We start from the raw sequence: 18,830 nt of genomic DNA, 5'->3' as shown, positions 1-18,830 counted from the left end.
ATGTCTTAAAAAATTGATATCAACTTATTTTGGACACCCCTCGATTTTCTTTCTTGACCGCTATTTGGTTATCGAGTTAGAATAATCAAAAAGTGAAAATTTTCGTAAAGGTAGATCGCCTACTCTTTTTGGTCAAATTATTTAAAAATGTTCAAACCAATGGATGTCGAAAATCAAACGATTGAGGAACATTTCATTGAAGACCATAATATGACCAAAGAGGAGACTTCTAAAATCCACGTTGAAGCACATTTGTAGTTCGAATTTGTTGAATTCGACGAGCTATATGTTGACAAATCTAAGAGACATATCACAGATAAACAATGATAACAAGAGTGTGCTTGCTGAATTCCTAGAATCGCCTGAAACACTCACACGAGCATCACGATTCAAGCGACGTAGTCCTGCTGTTTTAACATTGCGCCGAACAGTTGAATACCACAAGGCGAAAACTGAAGAAAAAGGAAAGTAAAGGAAGAGAAACAAAGAAAAATTGAGCTTAGAAATAATAACAAGAAACCACCTCGTAAACAAAAGAAATAATAATTAATATTTAGTACAAGAAGATTCCTGACGAACTTTGAACCTTGATTTATCATCCACTTGAGGATGGTACTCCATAATGCTGCTACAGATGAATTGTTACACGAAATATATTATAGTTAACTCTAGTGCATAACATTTAATGCTGCTTTGTTAAGCCTGCAGTAACCTAATTGTACCGAAAGTTTTTCTATTTCTTAAAATGATAGAACTAAAAAAATACCATTTTTGATTGACAGTCATTGATTTGCCTATGCTCTTCTTTCACGCATTAAATATACTGCAAAGAGAACGAGTCAGTAGGTCAGTTTAGTAGAAAAAACTTCACTGTTTCCAAAATATATTCAGTCACATTCAGTGTGTTCACAATATGCTTGGAACACTGTCCAAATTAGTGTGGAAGGATCCGAAATGTGAAAAATTCATGCTGTGAAGAAATGTCATTTTCGAGTTTATGTCAATGTTTAAAACATCCATTGGCAGTTTTCTTTCAAGAACAGTAATTTTGGAGCAGACTCGTGCATGTATTGCATTAAAAAACATAGGCAAGCAAACATTTTTTGACGTTCATGTAATTTCACTTCCTTTAGGGGTCCAACATTGGTTGGTTACCCTCTATGAGCCTAACGACCTGTTCAGGGTATCATCCAAATAATATGTGGAATCGTTGCATTATATGGGTTAAAGTTCGTGTATAATTATTTTTATTGGGGAATTGCACTACTATACTACAAAATTGCGGCGTCAAACAGGAGGGTAAAGCAAAATCGGTTGCGCTGATATTTTGATTATTGCTAAAAGTACAATATTTATATCTTGCAAAAATGGTTGTACTACATTGATGCGAGTTTCCTGCCCTTACCAAATATTACACGACATTATTATAGCGCACCTTTTTATTACACAAATGATCTTGAGCTTTCTCAACTGTCAAACTCCATGTGTCTGTGAATGTGCAATCCAGCTACCGTTCATTAGTCATAACAAATAAAACGTCTCGAAGTTCAAGTTGTGTCGAATGCTGGTAGAGGAATCGTACTTTTCCCGTGATTTTAAAACAAGATAAAAGTTCGAGTGAGTTCGTTCTTTCACAGAAATCGTGCCGGACTTCGTAACAGATACCGGTGAAATACTGTCACACTTTTTCCGTAGATTTCGAATATAATTGCGTCAGGGCAGTGGAAATGTTGAATGGTGAGTTGTTACGGGGTGCGGGTGGAAAAATTTTCACCACAGAACAATGAAAATTCTAAGGGGTGTTGTGATGTTTCATTTGCATGCCATCTGTTTTTCTTAGATAGGTTTCTCTTTGTGTACGTTTGTATCTAATATCTGATAGAATGCCACTCTTAGTTTTTCTTATTGTTAATTTTCTGTAATCATACTTGAACTAGCGGACCTATTCCAATCTAGTAATTGACGTAAAAAACAAAAGATCAAAATGTGAAGGGTAAGTAGTTCATCCTGTCATCATTTCAGCGAGAAATTGAAGAGAGAATCGCGTGATAACAATGTGGACATTAGCATTAGACGATGATTCAAGAATAGTGATTAAAATTGATCCACCGAATTTTAGCACCGCGCACTAAATTTCCAAATCCATTGTGATATCACGATAGTTCTAGAAAGTTCAATGAACACATAACTTTCATTTTACTATTACAGTAGCAGTTGATCTTGAACTGACATCTGTATCAATTACCAGTAGAGTTGTTAGCTGCAACAACCGATCGTTTCCAGATTTTCGAAAGCTGATAAATTACTTTCTACTAGATCTTTATGCTTGGTTTATGTATTCAAAAATAACAATATGCACCAGAGACTGTCATGGAACAATATAAAATGGACGTAGATTTTGATGTAGAATGTTTCTCGTATTGTCCACATTTTTCGCGTAGTCAGTCTAGATTAGTTTGCGTAGCAAAAACATACCTTATCTGGGTTTCAGCTTTGAAATAGAAATAGATAGACGCTACTAAATCCGTACTAGTAGATATCTGTATAACTCCTTCATATAGAATTTTAAAATATCCAATCGAGCATTGCAGTAGGTACACTTCATATAATTATGTATACTACATTTAAATTTGTATTTATCAGGACTATGGAAAAATCCTGCGATTGGAGAAAGAGACTTATTGCAAGGTATATCAAATAAAAGCGAATAATTAGCTTTCATAAATCCGCTATAGAACTGCTCATCAACACTAGAAGCTCATTAAATAATTATTACTCTTGCAAAATCCCTGTTTGTTGTCTTAACTTGATAACATCAAGATTTTTCCCTCTCAGTAGATTGTGGTGTATATCAGTGTCAATTTTGAGATGATGTGTCAAATACAAAAATATGTAAATATTTACAAATCCAATCATATTTAATTCGTATTTTTCAGTCCCTTGGATTTAAATAGTAAGGTTGATTAAAAGTGTAATCACAACACACACAACTATTTTGAAAATTCAGCAGGCATATTTGTTTACCATCGTTATAATAATTCAAGAAAAATAGAGCAACAATTTCACGCTTACACTATTAAGCTATTCACGCACATCCATCCACACAAATCAAAAACATAACATCATACGCGAATGGCTTGGCTTGGTATTGGCGCATTGGCTTCCGGTTTAGGTATGATCATATTTCAATAAAATTACCATTTAAAACTAATAACCCATTACTTGAATCATTTTCAATATCTCTACATTTTCACTTTATTTCCATTCATACTAAAACTAACTCGTGTTAAATCGGTCTGCCCAAATAGCTCTGCAACGACTTCTGGGCGGCGATGCCCCTCCAAACAAGGTGTTGGAAGTGAAAAATGATGCGTACATCAACCTGCACGTACTTCACCGGGACGACGCCATGCGGCTGTATGCCCCGAACAATGGGACTAACGAGAAGAAAATGGTCTACGAGATCGTCCTGGAGCGACCGCACTCTGAGACGATCAACACGTCCTACAGGTGAGTGTTTTGATGCGTTTCTAGTTTTGTTACTGCAAACAGAAGACGCGTTTCGCGATAAAAAAAAATCTATTTGCTCCAAAGCGATAGCCCTACGTTGCTGTTGTTGGAGTTTTCTGAGCTCATCCAACTCCTTGCACGCCTGCACCCGTAAACAGATGGAATGTTGTGATGCGGCAATTGGCGCGTTGTAAAAGTTGTTAAAGGGGCCATGGTAGGCCTGTGCTCTCAGGATGTAAGCATAGCTAGATGGTAGAAACTCGTGCCTGATCCGTCGCTTGAACTTTTCACAAGTTGCTAACACTCCCATCGCATAAATGTCGCTGTACCAGTTCACGGCGTCGTCCATCAAGAGAAGTTTTATCTTTTTGCAGCAATATGTCATCCGAAACCGCCTCCGATGCTGCGAATGTATCCACCATTTGCAGAAATGAATTCAACGATGAGCAATCCTCCTCGCCTTTTTACAGAAACGGCCAGTTATGGATTACTTTCAGCGTCCTTATTTCTTCTAACCGCGGCCTAGGAATGTATTCCTGAGTTCGCCGGTTCATTTGTCGTAATAACTCATCTCCTAGGTGGTAGTAATTCGCTTTTTCATCGGCATCGCTCGTATCTGTTCTTGATGGTTTATAAGGCAGTAGTAAAATACTGCTGAATATTCGGTCATCTAGAATGAACTCTTTCTACGCACTATATCTGCTGTTTGTAACTTGGGAGCCTCTTACACGATTGGCGCATCGCGCTTCTAGTGGTTCTCTTCCCCCGTCGCTGTGGTTAGTCGTTGAATTCATCCGCGGTGGAAGTGCTGCTAATAGACTTGCCGAGAGGTTTCTGCTCCTTGATTGTTGTGGGACTGATTGGGGTGTTTGATTCGTTCTATCCGAGAGGATCAAAGTGTTTTCATTCTCGTCGAATCCTTGAATGTCTGCTTCGGTTGACATAGATGTTTTGTTCGTTTCTTTAGGGATTGCATCAGTACTAGTTCTACTACTACCACTGTTCATTTTTTATTTATTTTTGGAGCAGGGAAAAGCCCGCTGGAGTTGTGATTCATTCATTCAAGCTTTTTCTCTAGCAGGCATGAAACCTCCTCATCTTTTGCATCAACAGATTACAAACATCCAAATGATACATCTCAGCGCTTATTTCTACAATTAATAGTAACATTGTGCAATTGCTAAATTATAACTAACTTTGATATTAAAGCTAACTGGGATTATGATATAATTAATGAATATTCGCTTGGTAACGCTACGGGACAAGTTAAAGTATACGACACATACAGGCGAATGGTTCATTATAGCCGTAATTGGTTCTAGCGAAAGCAATTGGGAAGAAAGTATTATATCGAAGGGTACGACAACAAATATCGAAATTTAGCATCTGCAGAAGATCAGAACAATTGATACGTGACTGCAGTCGATCTGCGATAAACGTTGCTTTTGAAACATCTCGACGAACACACAGGAGATCTAGGTCGATAAGCTTACTATGATCCTGGTAGCTCAGGAGGTTAAACGGGTCCTTCCACGGGAGACGACGCATGGCGAACATGACAAATTTACTTTGGATAGAATCGATGCGTTGAATATCGTTTTGATAATAAGGTGACCAGACAACAGCTGCATATTCGAGCGTGGAACGAATCAAGGCACAATACATTGCTTTGAAGCAGTTCATATAGACCAAGTCCTTTACGACTCGGAAAATTAATCCTAAGAGCTTAGATGCTTTGGAAATAGTGGAATATATGTGTACCTTAAAAATCAGTTTGGAGGCCAGCAGAACGCCCAGATCCTTGACGGACCATTCCCGTTTTAGGATAGTCTGTGATATGTTATAGTCGAACTTGATGGCAGAGTGTTTCTGTGTGAAAGAAATAACAGCGTTTAGAGGGATTCAACTCCAACCTGTTAACCTTGCACCAATTTGTAAAGATATCCAACTGAGACTGAAAGAAATCGGTATCGGTGGGTGTTGTGGTGATATGGAATAGTTTGAAGTCATCTGCAAACGATAGTTTCATGCACTTAGTCGAAAGCACAGAGAACAGACGTCCATCTTCAGCATTCAACTTGTGTAAAATCTCTAACGGTTTCGAAGGTAGTTGGGATATCCAAACCAGGTGCGCTACTGTCGTCATGTTTTTTTTGTGGCTGAGTTCGACAGAATTGACAGCGGTTATTCCTCTACCCAGTCAGACTAGTCCGGAACCGGTTCGGACTTCCAGCATGAATTCCAGCTCGAATGCATCAACCGATAGAGTCGGAATCGGTTGTTTTTTTTAGCAAGATTCCATACAGAATCCATTCACCCTGCCCTTTGGCTCAGTAAGGGGAATGGGCGCGTTGTGCCAGATTGGTCGAGGCACAATTCGATTGTAAGTCGGTGAATGCTTGACGCGCAAAAGTGCCTGAGCCGATGGCAATCACTGTCAAGGATCAATCGAAGACTTTGAAATGGAAACATGTACCTCATTAAAAGCAGTTTAGTTTACATTGTCATAATTTGCCAACTGCTTCGAGTAAATAAACTATAATATAATTAAAAGTAATTAATATTCAAATGTGTATGTATCACAAAATATGAATAACCATGTTCCTGTTTCATGTCCGTGGAACCATACTGAGTGGCCAAAATAACTTTATTTATCCATAACACTCACCTTTTTCCTTTCTATATCGTTTTAGCTCTGCTAGTGTCGCACAAATCAGCGCCCTCACCGGAAGGCTAAGCATGGGAGATCTGTGGATATCCCTTTTAACCCGGGAGATTCGGAAACAATGAATAGGATGAAGAAATACGTGTATATATGTATGTGTATGTGTGTATATATATATATGTGTATGTGTGTGTATGTATGTGTGTGTTTTTTTTTTTTTTTTTACAATGGAGAAGACCTTTATGTCCTAGCCCAGTACACGTGCTAACGGTAGGGTCCAATCTACCACACGGGGTGCACTGGGGGCGTGTCGGACTCAAATGGTGACCAGCCATTAATACCGACTAAACTCCATTGGGCTCCGCCATCATTCCTCCCAGGAACTACCTCTCGGTATTACTTCTGGGGGGATGGCTGTACTGAATGTACTCATTCACTCTCACTCGCGCGATCATGCATCCTGTATGAGGCTTACTTGGGTGCTCTCTCAATCACACTTTGATTCACTCTCAAACACTCCCACATGAGGCTGACTTTTGTGCTCACCTTTTACGTTCCATGCGAGGCTGACTTGTGTGCTCACCTTACTCATTCCTTGCTAGGCTTACTTTTGTGCTCGCCCTACCCATCCATGTGAGGCTGACTTGGGTGCTCACCCTATCACCTGATTCACTCTCAATCGTGCCACTCTATTGTACCTTTGTCACTCCCTCTGGCATCCCATGTGGGACATTTTTCTTAGGCCCCACTTCTGACATACCATGCGAGGCTGACTTTTGTGCTCACCTTTTTCATTCCTTGCTAGGCTGACTTTTGTGCTAGCCTCTACCAACCTGTGAGGCTGACTTTTATGCTCACCCTTAACATGCAGTGTGAGACTGACTTGGATGCTCACCCTTTCACTCCTCTGCCACGCCATGAGGCATCGATAGCTTAGTTCCAACATACTACGCTACGACCCTCCCGTCTTGGCATGAGGCAGTCCACTTATACGCCTATACACTCACTCTTCTGTCTTGCTTCGGGGTGGCTGGGTTTACCCCTTACGCGGTTGCCATTCGCTGCGCCAACCTACCTCGGCATGAACAGACCATTCACTCTCTTATTTTGCGCTTGGCCTTTTTCGCTCCAACTAACCAATCACTAGTTAGCCGTGCCCGCCGTCTGTTGCTCGGTTCGCCAGATTACCTGTAGCCTACTGGCAATCTGGATGGTAGCAGCCGAGACTGCGTTCCACTTCTCCACCGTTTGACACATCCGCTGAATAAGGGTATCCGGGGTTGTGTCCCAGCCACAGACGTCAAGCATTGCTCTTCTTTCGACGTCGAACCGATGACATACGAACAGTATGTGCTCGGCAGTTTCATCTACACCTGGGCAGTCCGGGCAGACTGGGACCTCCGCGTGTCCGAACCTGTGGAGGTACTGACGGAAACAGCCATGGCCTGACAGGAATTGTGTCAGGTGGAAGTGAACTTCCCCATGGGGTCTTCCCACCCAGCTCGATATGCTAGGTATCAGCCGGTGGGTCCACCTACCTTTCGAGGAGTTGTCCCACTCACGCTGCCATCTGGCGACCGAGGTCACCCTGGTGCGCTCGCGGGCTCCCCTATTTCCACGTAGCTCAAAGCACTCCTCATCTTCCCGAATGACCAGCCCGACTGGCATCATGCTCGCTATCACGCAGGATGCATCGTGTGATACCGTGCGGTAGGCAGATATCACTCTGAGGCACATCACGCGATAGGTGCTCTCCAGTTTCTGTAGGTAACTGGTTACCCTCAGTGCTCTTGACCATGACGGGCCGCCGTACCTGAGGATAGATACGGCAACGCCTGCCAGTAACCTACGTCTACTGGCGCACACCTTTGAGCTGTTGGACATCATTCTCGATAGTGCCGCAACAGCAGTCGACGCTCTCTTGCACGTATAGTCGACATGGCTGCCGAAGGTCAGCTTGTCGTCTATAATGACTCCGAGAGACTTCAGACTTCGCTGTGAAGTGATCGCGACTTCTCCCACATGGATAACTGCATGTTGTGCCGACTTGCGGTTGTTGACGATAACTACCTCCGTCTTATGATGAGCGAGCTCCAGGCCTCTCGCGCTCATCCATTCCTCCACCGTGCTAATCGCGTGTTCTGCGGTTAGTTCTACCTCAGGAATTGACTCCCCGTAGACCTCCAAGGTTACGTCGTCGGCAAAGCCGACGATCTTGACCCCAGGAGGGAACTTCAGTCTCAGAACCCCGTCATACATGAGGTTCCATAGCACCGGGCCTAGGATCGAGCCCTGCGGGACTCCGGCGGTAATCGGAACCCTTTTCTGACCGGCATCGGTCTCGTATAGCAGTACGCGGTTTTGGAAGTAACTTTCCAGGATCCGGTACAGACCCACCGGTAGGCTAAGCCGGTGTAACGAGAGCGCGATGGCATCCCAGCTTGCGCTGTTGAATGCATTCTTCACGTCAAGTGTCACTAACGCACAGTATCGAATACCTCGCCTTTTTCGTTGGATCGCTATCTCGGCAGTATTTATCACTGAGTTGAGAGCGTCCACTGTGGACTTACCCTTCCGAAAGCCAAACTGGTTGCTTGACAGACCGTCCGTACCTTCCGCGTACGGGGTGAGCCTGTTGAGGATGATCCTCTCAAGCAGTTTGCCAGTCGTGTCTATCAGACAGATTGGTCTGTACGCCGATGGGTCGCCTGGCGGCTTCCCGGGCTTCGGCAACAGCACCAGTTTCTGCCTTTTCCATCTATCGGGGAAACGGCACTCGTCAAGGCATCTCTGCATAGCTAGCCTGAACATGTTCGGGTTCGCTATGATCGCTGCCTTGAGAGCGTTGTTCGGGACTCCATCCGGCCCTGGAGCTTTGTTCATTGCTAGGGATTTAGCCACTGCGAGTAGTTCTTCGTTCGTCACTGGAGCCACCATTTCGACCGTGCCCGCACTGTCTCGTAGTGCAGGTGGCCAGGGGCTTGTGGCTCGAGACGGGAAGAGTACTTCGATAATCGTTGCCAGCCGGTCCGGAGACCGTTCTGGGGGTGAGGAGCCCCCTTTGGTCTTGGCCATCACAATCCGGTAGGCGTCACCCCACGGATTCGCGTTGGCACTCTCACACAGGTTGTCGAAACACGCTCTCTTGCTGCTTTTAATAGCCTTGTTAAGGGCTAATTTCGCAGCTCGAAACACTTCACGGCGGTTCTCTCTTGCATCCTCGGTGCGAGCTCTTTGCATCCTACGTCTAGCTCTGAGGCAGGCTGACCGTAGAGCTGCAATCTCGGCACTCCACCAGTATACCGGGCATCTACCGTTTCTTGGCAGTGTTTTTCTCGGCATAGTGGCGTCGCACGCGCGTGATAGAACAGCTACCAGCGCATCCCCGCTTAGACTGTCGGTGTTGGCCTCCAGTCCCAGGGCCGCGGTGAAAGCTTCGCTGTCGAAGTGATTGGACTTTCACCCGCGTACCTGACAGGGATCTCCCGCCCTCGGATGCTGCACACCATAGTTGATCTTAAAGCGGATTGCTAAATGATCACTATGGGTGTAGCCTTCGTCTACCCTCCATTCCATGCCTGGAGCCAGACTCGGGCTGGCAAAGGTCAAATCAATCCACGCCTCCACTCCGTTTCTACGGAATGTACTAGCGGAGCCATCATTAGCTAGCACAGTATCGGGTTTCGCAAACGCTTCTATTAGCGCTTGACCCCTGCTATTTGTACAGCGGCTGCCCCACTCCACTGCCCAAGCGTTGAAGTCTCCCGCTATTACTACCGGTTTCCGGCCCACGAGGTCCGACGAGAGCCTGTCGATCATCTGGTAGAACTGTTCTATTGGCCACCTTGGTGGGGCGTAGCAGCTGCAATAGAACACACCATTGATCTTGGCAATCGCCACACCCTCGGCGGAGGGGTGTATTACCTCTTGAACCGGGAACCTTCCCGTTGTACAGATTGCCACCATTCCAGACCCGTCCGACACCCAATTGCCGTTGCCGGCAGGGATGCTGTACGGGTCTGATAATAGGGCGACATCTGTCCTCGACTCCGAGACCGACTGCCACAGCAGCTGTTGGGCTGCTGCACAATGGTTAAGATTTAGCTGTGTGACTCTCCCGGCTTCTTCTTATTTAACTCGCCGAAGGGACACGAAGGTCCGCCCATAGCATGTTTATGGGCTTGCTTCTTAGAGGTGCAGATAAGGCACTTATATGCCTTAGTGCACCCCCGCTCTTTATGCCCCTCCTCGCCGCATCGACGACATAGCTTGCTCCTGTCTAAGCCTTTGCATTCGTAAGCTTTATGGCCGGATTCTAGGCACCGATAGCACCTGTCCACTGAAGGAGGCTGGGGTATACTAATAGGGCATACCGACCAGCCGATCTTCAGCTTCCCTTTCTCGGTTACCTTTTTGGCATCCGCATTCAGTAGCCTGAGGTAGGCTACTTGGGTGCCAGAGGGTCCGTCCCTCAATCGCACAGAGGCCCGCTCGATTGTGACGCCGCATTGCTCCTTGACGGCTGCGACGACGTCTTCTGCGGTCGTGAACTCGTCCAAGTGCTTGCACTGGAGAGTTGTTTCCGCACCTAGCGACCTGATTTGGGCGCCCTCACCCAGGACCTCTTGGGCCAAGGCCTTGTATATTGCACTTGATTGTGCGCCTCGCTTCAGCACCAGGAGCATCTCTCCCGTATTGGTGCGTCTTACGCTACGCACATCCTGCCCAAGGGCCGAGAGGCTTTCGGCCGCCTTCATCGATTTAAGGACATCGGCGTATTTGTCCTTGTCGGTTTTTAACCACAAGGCTTCGCCTCTGTCCTTGGCCTTCCTCGCAGGCCGCGGTACCTCCGGTTTCGGTGCCGGCTTTTTCTTGGTGACCAGCGTCCAGGGGTTTGAGCCCCCCTGCCCCGGTCGTGCCGGGTTGCTGGTACCATCGCTCTCCACAGCGAGGTCACTCTCGCCCTCGCTTACCTCACCCAAGCGGCGTTTGACCTTGACGGTTGCACGCCGAGTGGTGTCGGTTTTGGCACCCTCGCCTGGCGACTTCCTAGGGCGCTTCGCATTCGATGCCGTCTTGCGATTGCCCTTTCCCTTTCCCTTCGAGGGGAACTCGGTCGCCGCTCCGATCGACGTGGCTGCTCCGTAGAAGGTAAAGGCCACTGTCTGTGAACCTCTATTGACCTTCTCTCTTTCCTCCCTATTGGAGGCCACTGTCTGGGTTTCTATGTCGGGCCTCTCCCGACATTCCACCCTCTCAACATATGCCTGCTGTTCCTGTCTTGCGACACGAACAGCTTTCCGGAGCTCAACTTCAACTCCTTGGCTATGTTCTGCTTTGCGCTAGCGAAGTCGATTATAGCATCGAGTTGCTTCGCTACTTTGCGCATCGCAGCTATTGGCCCCTCCGATGCATTGGTAGGGGTATTGCCTACCGCTGCTGGGGGGTCACTGGTGCTTTCGAGTGCAGCACTCATCGTTCCACTACTCTCCCCACGGGGGGGAGACCTCGCCAAACCACCTCTTGCGAAGGGGTTTGGCATCTCCGTCTGTTTATTTTTATTTTTATTTGCCTCCATGTATAGTCCCACGAGTAGCGCGAGAAATATATGTCCGCCACGCCAGAGCTCCGCATTAGCGTGGTAAGGGACGCTTACTGTGGGGGTTGCCCAGGTACCCCACAGGCTCCGTTAACGATCGAGCATCTTTTTCACCCCCTCGATCACTCATCCCTCGGCACGGGTCGCTTCACGCCTTGGAATTGGGGTTATGCCCTACCTTGCTTTACGTGGTGATCTCGGCCCGGATCATCACAACCATCCTCCTTTACCAGGGCTTTGGACCTGTAGCTCTGGATCTCAATAGTTCCATGTACGTATGTTATTACAGACATGCTACTATTGGGATCCGTCATTCGCTAGCGGAGTTATATATATATATATATATATATATATATATATATATATATATATATATATATATATATATATATATATATATATATATATATATATATATATATATATATATATATATATATATATATATATATATATATATATATATATATATATATATATATATATATATATATATATATATATATATATATATATATATATATATATATATATATATATATATATATATATATATATATATATATATATATATATATATATATATATATATATATATATATATTCAGCTTTTTGTTGGTGGCTGCGTTCCCAAATGCGCTCCCCACTATGACAAGTCGACCGTCCAGTGTCAATTTTGAGAAATCGACAGGAGTGTCCATTTTGACAAGCCTTCAGTGTCACAAACTTTAACCTACCCTGCTCATGTTCTCAACTGTTAAACGTCAAATTTAAAATTTGTTAGTTTGTTTTCAATAATCTTTTCCGTTGATATCAATCGCTTCGCGCATCTTTTTGTAGGCTGGTTAATAGATTTATAACATATTCTCAGTTGTTTGGATGCTACTATGAGTGTCGAGAGAATTAAGGGATTCAAGCTTCTGCTCCTACATGAATTCATCACGTACGATATGACCAACGAAACTCGGTGCAAAATCACCCGGAAAAGCACTCCATCTTTTTTAATACAGTAAATTTGCAAACCTTGTTTAGAGATGGGCGATTTTCGATCAAAATTAACCATTTATCACAACCACCCTTATTCGAAGTAAGCCCGAACGAATCTTGCATTCGTCGTAAAAAAGAATAAAGCCAAACTAGAAAAGCGATAAAAACAATCTCATAGAAAATTGACGATTGCAGCTGCAATGACGAAATCGGTTGCAATTCAACCGGCTTATTTGTTTCAACTAAATCGAGTGTCGCTGATAATTGTTTTTCTCAGTATATCAATCGGCGAATTGAATTAGAGATGATCCACAAAACAAACACCTCAATTCACTCGATTGTGCCGACTCGAAAGGAAATCGGTTTTTTTATTTTCACGGAAAAATATACAAAATTTTAATTTGACGTTTAACGTTTTAGTTGAGAACAGAAATGAACGCCTACCGTGATGTGAACATTGAAACTCAAGCGACGGCTTGTCAAAATTGACAAGACTGATGATTTGTCAAAATTGACATTGGACGGACGACTTGTCAAAGTGGGGTGCGCATTTGGGAACGCAGCCACCAACAAAAAGCTGAATATATATATATATATATATATATATATATATATATATATATATATATATATATATATATATATATATATATATATATATATATATATATATATATATATATATATATATATATATATATATATATATATATATATATATATATATATATATAAATATATATATATATATATATATATATATATATATATATATATATATATATATATATATATATATATATATATATATATATATATATATATATATATATATATATATATATATATATATATATATATATTAGGGTGGCACAAGGATATATGAAAAAAATTGAATAACGCAGAACCAAGTTAGAAAAATTCGTAATTCTTCAATGAACTCCTATGCCAAATCTGTTGGAGAATGTTTTAGCACAAATGATTCTAAGTTTGTATGGAGTTTACTATGAAAAAATAATACATTTTCATTAAATTCATAAATATGCTGCCTGGTGCCCCTGGAAAATATATTGTATGCTACATTCTATAGCTTTAGTCAAGTAGAACAACTTCTTCTAAAGACAGTTCATAGGTATGACAACTGGTTCATGAGTTATTGCAAAATTAAACTTTCGTTGCCCTGAAAGTTATGAAAATTGTGCTGTCTCTGGCCACCCGGTGAGCTGAACCTTCAATCAAGTGAACCTTGACGTATTTGTTGTGGTCACCAGTTATACCGTTGATGTAAAGTGGAAATATAGTCCAGATGGTATCGTCCGAAACATGTGATCTAAAGGACTTGGGATCGAATTGTAACAGAATTCTTTTTATGTATTTTTTGTGCAAAATAATATACGTTGAGTAAATTAAAATTGAAACGAGACTGAAGCGGGAAAGATTCCCGTTATTTTGAAGCACAACTGATGTTCACCACATCCCACCATGGGCCACAAATCGATTTTTTTGGTCGAAAATCCAGAACTTATAAACCGTTAGTGCTAGACTTTCAGTGTCTTTGGAACAAATTCTCTACAATAAGTGCCCTTCATTTTAGGGAAAACAAAATTAGGGTGGCTCTCTCGATTTTTGAAATAAAAAAATTATCTCCGGAATGAAAAAAGATAGAAGGATATGACATTCCAAAGAAATGTAGAGAAATCAATTTTGAGTAACTTTGCTTTGAAACTAACAATTCTACATAAGAACGTTCCCGCTTTACAGGAAGCAAAAAAAAAAATAAAATATTAAAAAATTAAGAACCGAACTCGTGTCCTCAGCTTGTCTATTTATGACGCTCGCATCTGAACTATAAAACCGCCTATGTTGATAGCTGCCTAATTCGGTTTATGACTAGCATATCACGGTTAACTTGATTGAAGTATGAAGCCAGAGTATCCAGATAAATTCAATTTTAACCAACGATGTAGACACTTATGCATTGTATAAAGAATAACTTTTAAACCAGAAGTCGCAGCTTATTATACTCTTCAAGGAAGTTGTACACGGTACCCGTATCTACCGAAATTAGCATAGCATATATTTTTAGAGTACATAGGAACGTGTCTACGAAATATTAAATAATGTGGTTCGTTTATCCATGTTAAATCACATACAAACTTTAAACCATTTGTGCTAAAATATAGTGCAACCTATCAAATCAACATTTTGCATGATTGAATGAGGTCGTATAGCGAGTAGTTTTAGATCGGTTCTACCGGATTCTAAAATTTGTGCCACCCTAATATGTATGTGTGTTTTTTTTTTTTTTTACAATGGAGAAGACCTTTATGTCCTAGCCCAGTACACGTGCTAACGGTAGGGTCCAATCTACCACACGGGGTGCACTGGGGGCGTGTCGGACTCGAATGGTGACCAGCCATTAATACCGACTAAACTCCATTGGGCTCCGCCATCATTCCTCCCAGGAACTACCTCTCGGTATTACTTCTGGGGAGATGGCTGTACTTAATGTACTCATTCACTCTCACTCACGCGTTCATACGTCCTGTATGAGGCTTACTTGGGTGCTCTCTCTATCGCACCTTGATTCACTCTCAAACACTCCCACATGAGGCTGACTTTTGTGCTCACCTTTTTCGTTCCTTGCGAGGCTGGCTTGCGTGCTCACCTTACTCATTCCTTGCTAGGCTTACTTTTGTGCTCGCCCTACCCATCCATGTGAGGCTGACTTGGGTGCTCACCCTATCACCTGATTCACTCTCAATCGTGCCACTCTATTGTACCTTTGTCACTCCCTCTGGCATCCCATGTGGGACATTTTTCTTAGGCCCCACTTCTGACATACCATGCGAGGCTGACTTTTGTGCTCACCTTTTAATGTAGAATACATTTAAGGTTTCAATATAGGGGTCCCGTTTCAAAATATCGGCTGCGGCGCCGCGTCAGATTTTGAACGTTAATAACTTATATCATACCTAACAGAATGATTTGATTTTTAGGCCAATTTGTTGCAAATATGTTCCTCTATGCTGTATTAAAATTTGAAGTATGTATAACATGCACTAATAACAAAAAATTGTGTTTTGAAAAATCTTTCGAAAACGACTCGGAAAAGTGAAAATTTTCAGCCCATCCCGCACAGAGCCGTCAAAATGGTGGACCAACCGAACAATAAAATAATGAAAAGTTTATATATAGGTCCACTACATGTTTGTTCCTATGGTTATTCGCATTGGGTTGCTTGACGAGAGCAGTTGGTGGGGGAAAGACGGCATATTCCTTTGGTTAGGCCATTAGAAGCCGGACGGAACGGAAAGGCTCATGCACGGCACGAGAACGAGCGAGGAAGCGATAGTAGTGCATATTAGCGCGATTATATAAATATCTGTCGGTCGGTTTTTCTCATCATTCGTATTCGTTCAAGCACTAGCAAGCAGCCAGTCCACCGAAGGAAAGCAGTTGGCAATGACGACGGCGGAAAAAGTGCCCCAGCTACTGGTGACTCATCGCAACCCGATCAGGAACTGTCGACCTGCTAGAATTTCGCCCCAACTAAAGGGCAACAGAGTAGGCTATCGTTCCAGCGTCTGGGTCGTGAGATTGTGCAGGACTGCAAAATCGAGCCACGCTTACAAAGCTCAGTCGTAATGATGCCCCGAGAAGCCAACGATGCCTACTTGGTCGGTTTGTTCGAGGATGCAAAATAGTGCTTTGTGGCTCACCGTGTCCGCGGGGAGTGCGTCTGAATTATGCTCCCGCAATAAAACAATAAACGGTTCTTTACAGGACCAATTAATTGTGTTGTAATAAGAGTTAAACTGAAATTTACATTTTATGGTGTATAACAAATAATTTTCAGAAAGCTATATAAAAAATACGATGTGTGGAAAGAAAGAAAGAGAATTTAAATTATCCTCTCTTGCTCGTTTTCGTGCACTGCTTTTCCTTTCCTTTCTGCTGCTACTACCATCATAACTAAAACGAATGTGCGTGTTCCCCCAGCCAGCAATTGGCCAGTGTTGCCACAATTGCATGTCGCTATTACAATTTGAATTATTTTATTGATCCTCTCTAGTATTGATAAAATATAGAACGTGCAAAGTACACTAGTCGCATGCTTTTATTCGAACTTTTTGGCAGCCTCCGTTGATTAACTGCATAAATCGATTTGTTTATGCAGCTCCTTGCTAGTAGCAAACTAAATAGCCTTTATCAGCGCTAACAAATAACACGAAAGAATTTAAATTTGTGAAAATCTTTTCCTTCTTTTCAAATCTGCAGCATTCTTTGAAAATATTGTTTGAATGTTGTTATTGAAAAACTGAACATGCAAGTTTGCTAGCACTGGCCACTAGATTGAAGGCGATGGAAAGACAGAATATTCGTTTTGGTTATGCTAGTATTGGTAGCCGAACGGAAAGGAAAGGCACAGGAATGGCACGAAAACGAGCGAGAGCGATAGTAGCGCTTTCTCGTGTGTTCATATATGAATATTGGTCGGTCGGTTTTTCTCATCATTCGTATTCGTTCAAGCACTAGCAAGCAGCCAGTCCACCGAAGGAAAGAAGTTGGCGATGACGACGGTCGGAAAAAGTGCCCCAGCTACTGGTGACTCATCGCAACCCGATCAGGAACTGTCGCCCTGCAAGAATTTCGCCCCAACTAAAGGGCAACAGAGAAACTAATCTGTGTTCTAATAAGAGTTAAACGGGCTCACCGTGTCCGCGGGGAGTGCGTCTGAATTATGCTCCCGCAATAAAACAATAAACGGTTCTTTACAGGACCAATTAATTGTGTTCTAATAAGAGTTAAACTGAAATTTACATTCTATGGTGTATAACAAATAATTTTCAGAAAGCTATATAAGAAATACGATGTGTGGAAAGAAAGAAAGAGAATTTAAATTATCCTCTCTCGCTCGTTTTTGTGCACTGCTTTTCCATTCCTTTCTGCTGCTACTACAATCATAACTAAAACGAATGTGCGCGTTCTCCCACCATCTCATGGCCAGTGTTGCCACAATTGCATGTTGCTATAACAATTTGAATTATTTTATTGATCCTCTCTAGTATTGATAAAATATAGAATATGCAAAGTACACTAGTCGCATGCTTTTATTCGAACTTTTTGGCAGCCTCCGTTGATTAACTGCATAAATCGATTTGTTTGTGCAGCTCCTTGCTAGTAGCAAACTAAATAGCCTTTATCAGCGCTAACAAATAAGACAAAAGAATTTAAATTTGTGAAAATCTTCTCCTTCCTTCTTTTCAAATCTGCAACATTCTTTGAAAATATTGAAAATGTTGTTATTGAAAAACTGAACATGCAAGTTTGCTAGCACTGGCCACTAAATTGAAGGCGATGGAAGGACAGAATATTCGTTTTGGTTATGCTAGTATTGGTAGCCGAACGGAAAGGAAAGGCACAGGAATGGCACGAAAACGAGCGGGAGAGCGATAGTAGTGCTTTCTCGTGTTTTCATATATGAATATTGGTCGGTCGGTTTTTCTCATCATTCGTATTTGTTCAAGCACTAGCAAGCAGCCAGTCCACCGGAGGAAAGAAGTTGGCGATGATGACGGTCCGCAAAAGTGCCCCAGCTACTGGTGGCCCATCGCAACCAACTACCGATCAGGAACTGTCGCCGTGCTAGTATTTCGCCCCAACTAGAGGGCAACGGAGCAACTAATCCGCTGGCTAACATTCCAGCGTCTGGTTCGTAAGGTTGTGTATTACTTCAAAGTCGAGCTACGCTTACAACACTCAGCCGTAATGAAGCCAGTGATGCCTACTTGGTCGGTTTGTGGGAGTGGGCGTAAATTACAATAAAAGCAACGGTTCTTTTCAGGACCAATCAATTGTGTTCTAGTGAGAGTTAAACTGAAACTTTCATTTTAAGGTGTGTAGCAAATTTTCAACAAGCAACATAATACGTTGTGTGGAAAGAAGTAGCTTGCACACGGAACAAAAATTTAAATTATCCTCTCGCTCGTTTCGTGCACTGCTTTTCCATTCCTTTCTACTGTTATTATCAGTATTACCAAAACGAATGTGTTGTTGCATGTGTTT

The 18,830-nt window shown here is 42.7% G+C and overlaps 1 protein-coding gene across 3 annotated transcripts in view; it reads left to right on the top strand.

Moving 5' to 3' along the window:
- The first annotated feature begins 1,512 nt into the window (after positions 1–1,512).
- The window catches only part of LOC131687100 (85/88 kDa calcium-independent phospholipase A2), a 48,395-nt gene continuing 31,077 nt past the window's right edge, over positions 1,513–18,830 (top strand). Inside the window, exons 1-3 of one of the 3 annotated variants that reach the window (XM_058971140.1) lie at positions 1,513–1,737; positions 2,937–3,172; positions 3,309–3,510. In XM_058971140.1, the coding sequence (XP_058827123.1) occupies positions 3,133–3,172; positions 3,309–3,510 (242 nt within the window). In that variant the 5' untranslated portion in view covers positions 1,513–1,737; positions 2,937–3,132. Of the gene's footprint in view, positions 1,738–2,643; positions 2,689–2,936; positions 3,173–3,308; positions 3,511–18,830 lie in introns of all 3 variants that reach the window. The other 2 variants (XM_058971139.1, XM_058971141.1) reach the window with 2 other exon arrangements.

Source organism: Topomyia yanbarensis, chromosome 3 (genome assembly GCF_030247195.1).
Source record: "Topomyia yanbarensis strain Yona2022 chromosome 3, ASM3024719v1, whole genome shotgun sequence".
Taxonomy (NCBI): Eukaryota; Metazoa; Arthropoda; class Insecta; order Diptera; family Culicidae; genus Topomyia; species Topomyia yanbarensis.
Note: the sequence above shows the minus strand (reverse complement) of the source record. Positions and strands in the feature narration are given on the sequence as shown.